Source organism: Parasteatoda tepidariorum, chromosome 4 (assembly GCF_982258835.1).
Source record: "Parasteatoda tepidariorum strain Cologne lab strain chromosome 4, Ptep-v5.0, whole genome shotgun sequence".
Lineage (NCBI taxonomy): Eukaryota > Metazoa > Arthropoda > Arachnida > Araneae > Theridiidae > Parasteatoda > Parasteatoda tepidariorum.
Genome location: NC_141758.1, coordinates 119,023,044 through 119,035,630, shown reverse-complemented (window position 1 = coordinate 119,035,630; position 12,587 = coordinate 119,023,044). Strand labels below are relative to the sequence as shown.

Here is a 12,587-nt window from a genome sequence, read left to right as displayed (position 1 = left end):
AAGCTATAAATCAGGATAAATAAAGTCAAAATATTTTTTATCAAGATAATCAGGACACCTATAAACCCTGTCTAGTCATGCTTCTTATCATATATGAAACAAAAGTCAAACGAATTAAGTTAGTTATAAGCATGTTAACTAATTCAGAAACTTTCTTAATTTAAAGAAAATTTTCTCAGAAAGATTTCTTTATCTGTCAACTTTAAAGATTTAAATAGCATTCAATAACAGACAATTTTAACTTATTTATGTCCTCAACATATAAGGCAGTAAAGTTACAAAGGTTTGTGCCTTTCTTATTACATAAAATAAATTTCGTTCTCGCCCTTTTTTAACACATTCGATAAATATAGTTCTGATAATACAGGTCAATTAAGGCTGGACAACTTCTCAGTTCTTCTATAGGCAAAGTTAATGTGATAAATAATTACATAACTCACACAATATCAGAAATTGCATAATCAGTAAGAATATAATATTTTTACATTAAAGCATTGATTTATACATTTCTAATAATAATTACAATTTTCGTATTAAAAAAGTAGTTTGTTTTTCTTGTGACAAGCTTCTTTACACTTTTATAATAACAAAAAAATATAATAACAATCTCATAATAATCATAGAAACAAAAATATGTAAAAGAACTTTTCTTCTAAACTTTTATATAAAAAAAAAAGTAAAAAAGGGGGGGACAACAGATTTTACAATTTGCTTCTTTTTAGAGAGTCATATGTTGCTAAATATACATTATATACATATATAATATACAGAGAATTCTCGCTACTACGATACCCGATACAACAATTACTCCCTTTATTACGGTACTTCAAAAAAATAAACTACTTTGTTGCTAATATTTTGACAGTTTTTTTCCACTAACTCATAGCTGATTAAGAGATTTTATACTTAATTATTCTGATCAATAAATAAACTAATTGACCACTTGACTAATAAAGAGGAATAAATAAATTCGTAAAGTCAAAAATATATAATTTTTCCTTTTTCTATAGACCAATTGATTTTATTTCACGTAATTTGATTATTGGAAATGAAGGGAAATACTCAATAGAAATTTAATATTTTGTTATTCATGCTTCAGGAAAATATAAGGATGAAGGAAATCAGAAAATAAAGTAAAAAAAAGCAGTTATAGCATTAAAAATACTATGATTTTAATAAAATTATGTTTACTTATGATATTTAATAAAACTGAGTTTTTGAAAGATATATTGTAGTTGAATAATACTCTATCTTCAACCCTGTGGCAGAATATTTTCAGGTTTCTGCGCCAAACTTCCCTAGCATTAATATTCCTCTTTAAGATACTTTTTATTATAACTATTACTAATTTAGAGTAACAGAAACGCTGTGTTTACAGAGGAAAGTATAGAATAAAAATGTATGAAAAATTTTAACTGTAAAAGTTATATTTTTTTAATTTTAATATTATAGATGCTTTCTCGCATTTTCTAGGCAGAAAAATTCACTAATTATTTACTCTTTTAAATTTTGTAAATCATTAAAAAAATTAAAATTCGTAAATAAATTAAACAATGATAAATTATAATTCGCACATAAATTAAAAAACATAAAATCCATGCAGTAACTCCAAAAATATGACGAAATCCAATCACGCGAATTCAATGGACGAAATCATGGCAATAGGACTCTTTAAAAAAAGAGATACTCAAATAAGTGTGTGGAAAACATGGTGCTCTTTAAAGAAAAAGAATTGAAAAATAAAACTCATTTCTAGAGTGAACTATCTTTTAAACTTTCGTGATTTCTGAGTTTTTTATTTTATATTATTAGTTTGAAATACTAGCTGAAGCCAGTCATTACCCACTTTTTTTTAAATCCCAAATGAGAATAGAAAAATCACAATTATCTCTTTCCTCTCTAATGAGCAAGAAAGACATCTTTAAAAAAAATTCTGCAGAAAAAAAAAACGTTTTTTGAAAAATTATGCAGTAAGGAAAACCAAAAAATTTTCCTTCCTAAATGAAAAACCTTTCTGTAAAAACTCTGTAACGCTTCTAGGACAATGTTGCCAAGTAGCCATATTTCTGCCATGGGGATCTTCATAAGTTAGTCAAGTACAAAAAAATTTCAAGAAAACTGAAATCAAAAATTTAACCTAAATTTTAAGAAGGCAAAGGCCTCTTAAAAATGATAGGTAGATAAAAAAAAAAACCAATCTTTTGGAAAAAATAAAATATTAATGCCATTTATATATTCCATCAGAAATTCAATTAATATCTTTACAGATTAAAATATTTTAAATATAATTATTTCAAAAGAAATGTTAAAAGCTGAAGGGGACTTACCTGAGTGATTCCAATAAATTCTTCAACATTTTCAGATAAGTAAACTATGTCTCCATCTTCGGAGAGAATCAACAAGAAACCATTCAAAACGGTGGCATAGAGAGGATCTTTTGAACATTTTGACTTCCCGTGTGCTATGTAAGAGTATATGAATTAATATTCAATGTTTTTAACACTTCTTTAAATTCATTTAAGAGGACACGATACAGTGGAAGAAAATTTTCCTTCATTACTAATTTAAAATTTGTAGTAGCATAGAAAAAGTGAGTTCAGACAAACCTTGAATAAGCCATGAAGTTTCAAATACTGAAAAGAAAATTTTAATATATACAAATGAAAATAAATTATGCACTGAGAACTTAGGATTACGCAGTGGTGAAATTCTCTTCCAATGATTTGTTTGCATTATAATAATTTGAAGTATTCTTTTCAGCAACAGAAACTTAATGACTTACTCTAGGTTTGTCTGAAATTATTTCTTTTTCGTTTAAATTAATAATAAAGGATAAATAGAATTTGCGACGGAAATTTTCGTCGCAAATTCTATTTATCCTTCAAAGATACCAATTCAAAGATAGTTGAACGTGCATACCAACATTTGATTAAAAAAATAAATAAACATATATTTTGAATTAGCTGACTTTTAGTTTGAAGTAAATTCATTAAAAGTAAAGATATTCAAAATTTCTGTTAAAAAATTTAAAAAAGCAATATTAACTCGAATACTTTAAATAAAAATCAGGCACTTTTAGTTCTTTAAATCCATTTTCCTGTTGTAGAAGAATATTTTTCCATTGTTTATCCATTCCATTGTTTATCCATATTGATTTAATGTCAGGATAAAATTAAATGTTCATATAATTAACTCCTCATTGATTTAATGTTCTTTTTGTTGTGGTAAATTTTTACAGATTTTACTTTTTAGATATTTTTTCTTTTTTTAAATATTTTATTTTATTTAGTTATTTATTAGAATTTTTAATAAGACTTTTAATTTTAAGAACATTTTGATTGTGAATTAATTTTTTCTTTACAAATTAGCATAAATATTGAATTGAATCTTGTCATTTAAAAATCCTTCAACAACTAGTGTTGATATAGAACATGATTTTTAAAGAATAAATGAAGAATTTGTATATATAAAGAATTTGCTCTTCAGCATTAGAGGCAATCTTTCACTTTGAAGAATTTTTAACAAAGATAATACTGATGTTCATGAAGATTGTAACTAAAGATTGATAAATTCCTATCTTCATCAAGTATTTATTTATATTTAATTTTATCCTAATTTTATTACACATTTATTTCAATTATTATTTTGTTTTTTACTAAATTTATAAATACAAGTTATGATTTATATATTTTATTTTTAAAAAGAGCAAATTTAAATATGAGGTAAATTAAATGTTTAGGAAATTATTTTTCATTTTAAGGCTATTTCTGATGATTTTAAAGACATTTTTTTTTTTTTTTTTACAATTTTTTAAGTGAGTTTTTTAAGAACTTTCAGTTACCAACACCCTGACACTGAAGATCAGCATTTATGAATCATATGATGAATTACGGCGAATAGTAAATTACTAAATGATGATTAACTAAGTGGATAAATATGTTCATATGAAATATGTTTACATTATTCTGACATTCATAATTTTTACAGTAAAAGATATTACAATAAATAATTTTAGGTACCATAGACTGCAGTTATTTTGGATGGGTTATTTATGTAATATATATATATTTTAAAAATTTAATATAATATTTATAATAGTATTATGCATTTTATTTTTATAAAAACATAGTTTGTTTTTATAACACTCCTATGGCAGAATTTTTGCGAACTATCTGCGACAAAACTCTCTAGCATGCATTGATATCTTTCTGAAAGATACTTTTAATAATAACAAACATGCATTTTACTAATTTAAAATAACAAAAGTGCTGTGTTAACAAAAAAAAACAACAAAAAAACTAGTTTAATTTTTTTCTAATTGAAAAATTTTCTTCTAATTGAACAATAATCTTCTCATTTTTCTCTAATTGAACAATCTAATTGAATATTTTTTAATTTAATTAGATTGTATAATGGGTGATGTTCTCGCATTTTGTAAATAATCATTACAATAAAAAATTAATTAAAAATTATGAAATCCGCGTTGCCGAAAAAAGATCGACGACGAAATGACGGAATCTCCTCAAAAAAGGGGTTACTCAAATGCGTGTTTCGTTTCAAGATTAGGTTGTTGTAATAAATAATAAGGTATAAAAAATATCGGATTTAAAAACTATGGATAAATCAATAGCAATAACTGCCAAAAATTCGACAGAATCATTGCCTTAAAAAGTAAATACTTAAATGCAAGATTCGAATTTTTCATGTTGTTTGAAATATATCGGGATATTCCAAGTGAAAATCAATAACTACCGAAAATTCTATCGAAAAATTACATCGATTTACGATACTATCGGCGTAAATTGAGCGTGTCAAAGAGATCATCTAAATGCATGATTCAAATATTACGTGTAAATTTCTGTAGAAATGATTTTTTGCTTCACAAAAGAAAAATCTTTCTGCAAGAACTCTGTAACGTTCTGCGAAAATGTCGCCATTAAAAAGTAAATTTGTTAGAAGAATGCTATCAATGCAACCAAACTGGAATATTTCTGACTTGTGAAATATTTGTGCAAGAAAACTGTCTCGTTGAAGTTAAGATCAGAAAACTCTCTCTTTTCGCTAACTTAGGGAATGTAACTCACGGATTAAAATCTTTAACAATTCTTTCACTTTAAAGAAGCCAACAGTCAGTCTCATAATGGATGCCTTATCCAATCCAGCGATAATACTCTGCTCCAGAGGAAGGTGGCTGGCCATATCATTGAAGATCTCAGACTCTTTACTGCGCCTACAGCGAGCAGCATCTCGAGATTTTTCCTTTCGCTTCTCTGAATTTCTATAAGAACAAACATCAACAGAGAAAATATAATTGACAATGTAATTACAGGATTAAAAAATATATAAATAGATAAACTACAATTTATCTATCATATTATAATTATACTTGTTATTTATAAACAAAATGAATTAATACTTGTTTTTTTAAGATTATTTATTAAAATAATTTAAAAAAATAATTGCAACATTTCAATGGATGGTGAAGTTTTATTTTATTCTATGTAATAGAAATTTTTTTCTATAGCATATACGCTTTTCTAAGAAACGTAAAAAAAAAATTTTTAAATTTTTAAAAGAACTAATAACGTTCCGGAGGGTGATAATTTTTTCCAAATATTTTTTTTTATTTTATTTTAGTAAATATATTTCAATATCACATTTATAAAAAGCTAATGTTAAATTTTTCAATAAGAGCCAAACTTTATTACAGACGTTAAGGCATTTATTTTTTTACGAATATATCAAAATGCATCATTGTTACTTTACAACTTTTGGTGTATATATAACATATACAAAATTCTGCTTCAAAAATTTTGATACATTGCATACTACTGGTTTATAGAATTTTATAAAACTTGTTACATGTTAATTTTTTTATTTATTATTATTTTTTCTTTTCATTTTTACGTGATTGTATGCAGAAAATTTCTGTTAAAACTTTTACAGAATTTTTTTTAACCATCGAACTTATTTTAACCATTTGTAACACATTATCCATATACATCGTATGTAAGTACAAAAATTCGTAAAACAGCATATAAATAATTGGAAATGCGTTAAGTAACTGGTGAAAAGGCGATTGCAAAAGGACATGAATTTACAACGGAATCGTCGTGGATAGAGCGCATCAAAAAGTGATTACTCAAATGTGAAACTGAAATGCCGTAATAACTTCTGATTGAAATAATGTAAAAATTACTAAAAAAGCTATATAATATACAGTCGGACTTATATTTAGAGAACTTCCATTTTGCGAATTTTTATCTTTTTCGAGGAACTAAAAACATTTTGGAAATTTCTTCGTAAAATAACTTCCGAAATAGCGAAGGGAATTTTCTATTTAACGAACTTTTCTTTGAGATCCGCTTTCCCTAAATATTTTAGAATACTTCAAACTTGTTAATGCATTATATGGGAAAAAATGACCTTTATTTGATTTTTGCAGATTCTTAACTTTTAGAGAAAGCAGTTAAAATCCATGGAACTATAATGTTACAGACCGTACTATTCGTAACAGTTTTTCTAAAGCTGGACAGCGCTAAAAACGAGGATGATATTCCTTTAAAAGAATGTGGGTACAGCTCAGAGAGAACAGGGTAGGTAGCCAAATTATTCAACAAAAAATAAGCACTTTTCAAGCACTCAAAAAATATTTTAAGCACTTTAAAAAAATATCATAATTAGGCAGAGTTGGAAAGTTTTTGACAATTGACGGTTTAATCTTGTACTAATTATTCTTGATAAAAAAAATCTTTTGGCATTGTTTTTGACAATTGTCAAAATTCATGAAATTTTGAATCATGTGAAACGAATGGCGTTTTCGTAAGCTACGTACTGACAATGCGCCGAAATAGATTGGGGTTGAATTAATTGAGCAAACGTTGAATAGAACAATGTGAACTGTGTCTTTTTGCATAATTAGAAGCGAAAATCAACAGGAAAATCTCATTTTGAAAAAGGCAAAATTAAGTATACTTTTTAAAAACACCCAATGAAAAAAGCACCTTTAAGGGCTTTTAAGAAACGAAAATCGAAAATTAGCACCTTTAAGCACTTTTTAAAAGCGCTACGCACCCTGGAGAAGCCCGTAAGTCACGATGATGCACTGATTAATGATTTTCTTTTTATTGATCCCGAAACTGCAACCACAGAAATATTAACTGAATCGGATATTTTCTACAGTGTGAAAAATAAAAACAATACTGCAATACATTGTGAAGAAAACGAAGACAGAATTGATGAAAAAATCACCAAACCATATGATGAAATGTTAAAATCATTTGAAACAAATTCGATAGTCGATAATAATTTACAAGATAAAGGTGTGCATCAATTGCTATTTTAATTATGTCTTATGAATTTAAAACCGGTTTTTGTGTTGTTTAAGTATTTCAAACAGTGAATTTCTATTTAACGAACTTTCCACGTAACGAACTTTATATTGGGATTTAGTTAATAGAGATCCGACTGTATGTATGAGTATATATATATACAATGGCGTACGCAAGGGAGGGGTTTAGGGGTTTGAACACCCCCCTTGAGCTCAGACAAAATGGCAAAAATAAAAATTTTAGTAGAAATTTTGCGGTATTATTTTCTAAGACTATATATTTTTATTTGCCTTATGCCTACCTTTTTTTCTCACGGTATTTCTCAGAATACTGAAAAAAAACATTTACTATAATAGGGTTGTACTTTTGAAACCAAATTCAACTAATACTGTTATGGACTGGTTCCTTTCTGTTCTGCCAGTCGCGATAGTTTTCGAGACTGGCTGTCATTCGCGAGGTCTTTACGCGATGATTCTGGAATCTTAGACGTTCTGTCATCTTTGAAACAATTCGAGAATTTTGGAAATGCGGTGAAGAATTATATAAAAGGGGGAACGGAGTACAATGTAAGTTTTTCTGTTGTACAGAAATGTGATACTTCCGTTGAAGAAAACGTTTCTAGCATAACAAAATCTGATGAATGTGAAAGTGGCCCTCAAAGTGTTACTTCACACCCATATGACATTGGACTTTTTTCAGAAGATATTACATGCGAGAAGATATTACATTATGTTCTTAAACTTAAATCAAAATTTAACTAAACAATGTTGTCTAAATAAAAAGTCAAAACTGTCTAGCTGTCTAAATAAGGGAAATAATAGTGCTTTATTACATACTCGAATTTCTTTTCGTAGCTTCAGAAAATTATGAACACTCGCCTTGAAAAAATTCTTCTATATATATATATATATATCTTCTATATATATATATATATATATCTTCTATATATATATATATATATATATATATATATATATATATATATATATATATATATATATATATATATATATATATATATATATATATATATATATATATATATATATATATATAATTAAAATAAAACTATTAGAAGAGGGGGTAAAACTATTTAAAAAAAAGTTATTTTCCTTATAAACATAATACTCTCACTGCAACCTTTGGTTTAGCAGCCAGAGAAAGAGGAATCCCCTTCAATCACATCCATGAATCTATGCCTTATCTTGATAAGAGTAAAGCGCCTATTAACATAATTCTCAACTTTTTTCCTTTTTTTTTCTACTTTCTTTCAGTGCGCAGTGGTAAGAGAAGATGTTTTTCCCTGAGAAGAGCATAATAGGGTTAAGGACACTGTTACACGATGACGACACATTTTGCATCCCTACACCAATCTCAATGTTTTTACTAGTCATTAAATGATTGCTAAGACAGGGGGGGATGAAAATTCCTAGTTACAACCCATCCGAATGTTCGGTATAATATACAGAAATAAGTAAATATTAAAACAATAAATGAATAAAAATAAATTATGTAGATGTAACAGGGGTCTGTCCAGACATTTTGTGAAAGGTCCGGTTTTTGTGAAATGGTGAAAAAATGACTCACATTCTTTCAACCAGGCCTTTATGAATTTGTGCAAATAGGGTCCGGATAGTGCAAAAAAAAAAAATTCAAGATGTTTTTAAATAGTAAATAGATACAGCACTGTAAAATTATAATTAAAAAAATTTAATTTTTAAAAACAAACAGCAATTGCTGCTTCTAAATTGGAGATGCAACATACAAATATTTGGTATTTAGTCTATACTGCTGAACACAGGATAATCAATTCGGACGAATTATGGAAGAATCGTCTGCCGAAGACAAAACTTAATTCGTTTACACCCATCTTTCTTGTTTTCTGCCCTGGGAAGGGTTTATTCGATTAACAAAACAATAACGAAGATAAACAAATTTGTGCAGGGTCCGATTAAAAGATAAATAATTTTGTGAAGGGTCCGTTTTTTAAATAAAATATTTTGTGACGGGACTGTTTTTATGAAAAGACATTTTGTGAAGGGTCCGTTAACGGACCCAAATTTCTTCTTAAACAGACCCCCGTGTAAGCAAACAGAGAAAGTTATGCACTGAAAAAGACAAGCGGTATCAAATTTTCGTCGCAAATTTTCTTTCATTATTAATTCAAAATTGAAAAGAAATAAAAACATAATTTCAGACTAACCTAGAGTAAGTCCTAAAGTTTCAATAGCTGAAAAGAATACTTCAAAGTATTAAAATGCAAACAAGTTATTAGAAGAAAACTTCACCGTTGCGTAATCCTTAGATATCTATTAATTTATTTTCATTTGTATAATTTTTCTTTTCAGTATTTGAAAGTTCGTGGCTGTTTGTCTGAAATCACTTTTTCTAACACTTTAAATTAGTAATGAAGGAGAAAGAGAATTTGCGAGGAAAATTTTCTTAAGACCGTCTTATGACGTCCTCTTAAATGAATTTAAAGAAGTGCTTAAAACATTAAATGTTAATTCATACAGTAATTTTAAATTAGTAATGAAGGAGTCTTTAGCAGTGATGGCGTCCTCCTCAGAGAAGATAGTACTTGATTGTTCTCAAAAACAAATGGATCCTATCAGGTTATCCATACTATCAGAATGTGGGGCACTCTTAAGATAAAAGCAAATGAAGCAATTTATTTTCGATTTCACCATCAGATACTGAAGTCTCCACACAATTTTTCACAACAAAGTGGACCCATTTTCAAGCGTTCGTTGTACGAACGCTTGAAATATATATATATATATATATATATATATATATATATATATATATATATATATATATATATATATATATATATATATATATATATATATATATATATATATATATATATATCAGGGGTCTGTCCAGACATTTCGTGAAAGGTTCTTTTTATCGTGAAATGGTGAAAAAATGACTCACATTCCTTCAACCATGGTCCGCTTTCATGAATTTGTGCAAATAGGGTCCGGTTATTGCAAAACACATTTTCAATGAGTTTTTAAATTGTAAAGACATACAAGATTATGCTTAAAACTGTAAACCTATAATTAAAAAAATTGAATTTAAAAAAAAAAATAAACAGCAATTACAGCTACTAAATTAGCGATACAACATACAAATGTTTGGTATTTAGCCTATACTGCTGAACGCAGAATATTCATTTCACACGAATAAAGGAAAAAGTGTCTGCGGAAGACAAAATTTAGTTCGTTTACATCTGTCTCTCTCCCCCCCCCCCTTCCAGGAAAGGTTTTATTCGATTAACAAAACAATAATGAAGATAAACAAATTTGTGAAGGGTCCGATTAAAAGATAAATTATTTTGTGAAGGGTCCGTTAACGGACCCAAATTCCTTCTAAACAGACCCCTCTGTGTGTATATATATATATATACAGTCAAACCCCGCTATAGTGGATCTTTAAGGGACCGAAATTTGGGTTCACAATAACCGAGACTTCACTCTATCCGTACTGCAAACAATTATAACTCATTTTTCCGAACTGCTCCCTTTATGACACATTATTTAAATAAATGACGCATAAAAAGAAATACAAAAAAGATTAAACAATACGTAGTAACAAAAAATGTGTTAACTTTCATTTTTCATTACTTTTCGTCGTGCGTACAAACAAATTTAGGGATGGGAAACTGAGATAGAAATAGCAAACAAGAAAAAATGCTTATGTCTACATTACACTCAATAGATGGTTTTAAAAATCAGTTATATGTATTTTATGAAGAAATTTCAAAATGACTCAAAAATGAAGGAAAAAATCAGCCGAAGACGAAAAAAGTACATAATATCCTATTGCCTATCTCTTTTTTTGGTTGACTATATCCGGGAGTTCACTATGTTTTGTCTAACTGGGTTTGTCTGTGTAATATATATATATATATATATATATATATATATATATATATATATATATATATATATATATATATATATATATATATATATATATATATATATATATATATATATATATATATATATGGTGATTTGTGCGGCTAGGGAACTAAAAAGACAATAAATAACTTAAAGATTAAACTACTTAGCAAATTTAATGAAGAAAGAAAAAAAGTATAACAGTGAAATCAATAGCACAGTGATAGTTCTAAAGAAATAATAAACAGTTAATTCAGAATTGCGGAACTTTTCCCTTCAAGCGACGTTCAACAAGGAAGTAGATGGATATATTGTATATAAACAATTAACACTAAAAGAAAAGAATGACAAAACGAAGAAAATGAAGGAAAATATTAAATTTTATTTATTGCGCATAAGCTGCAAGTATATAGAACTCATAAAATAAGATAAAAATGTAGAAAAAGCATGGAAAAAATGAAATAAAGATTTATGAAAAGAAAAGAAAAATAATTAAAAATAATAATTATCAAAAAAAAAACTTTTTTTGTTAAAAAAAAGTTTTCCGAAAACAAAATGATGAAAAGATATAATTTCGTCATCAACTCACACGATTATATCCGCAAAAAAGAGTGCTTTCTAATATTGTATTGTATATAATACAATAGTGTGAAGAGCACCGAAAAATGTGAAACGAAAAAAGAACTAGTAAAGCAAAAAATGCAAAATAAAACGAAGAATGCAATTTAAAACAATCAAGCAAAAATAGAAAATAAAAAACAATATAATACAAAAGAAAAAAAAAACACAAAAACTAATATATAAAGCAGGTAGCGAATTCGAATGCATGTAAAGGCATCTTTAAAAATGATTTAAAATACCAATTGTTGGCCAAATTACAAAATATGAAAATAGAAGCGTAAAAAAAATGAGTTTGAGGAGATCTTTTTACGGCGCGTTCTAACTGAAGTATAGAAGCGCGGTTCATTGGATTGGCCTGAACTGGATGTGCGAGAGGTAATAACATTATACTGGATAATTCAATCCTATAATCAATAAAAAAAAATTAATACTTAATAAGAATTTTTTTTAAATATTTTTTTTTTCATTAAATGTTAATAATTTCTCTAAAATCATCAATATAAAAACATTTTAAAATTAAAATACATGTTGTATTTAATTATAAATTTCTCATAACTTATTTTAACGCCCTTTAGTAACTTTGAAAATCATGTTGTTTTCCTCATAAATAATAAAAACGATAGATCTAAAGTTTTAGCGGCATTCGATTCCAATTTAAATAATCGTTTCTGCAGGTCACCTGACAAAAACAAAACTTCCTCCATCACACCTGTTAGCGTAG

General features: G+C 27.2%; 1 protein-coding gene across 1 annotated transcript in view; it reads right to left on the bottom strand.

The window, feature by feature from the left end:
- Nucleotides 1–12,587, bottom strand: part of sima (HIF-1 transcription factor component sima) — a 151,123-nt gene that overhangs the window by 116,515 nt on the left and 22,021 nt on the right. Inside the window, exons 2-3 of the mRNA XM_087161976.1 lie at nt 5,085–5,278; nt 2,328–2,461 (exon numbers count right to left, since the gene is read on the bottom strand). Of these exons, the coding sequence (XP_087018102.1) occupies nt 2,328–2,461; nt 5,085–5,278 (328 nt within the window). The remainder of the gene's footprint in view (nt 1–2,327; nt 2,462–5,084; nt 5,279–12,587) is intronic.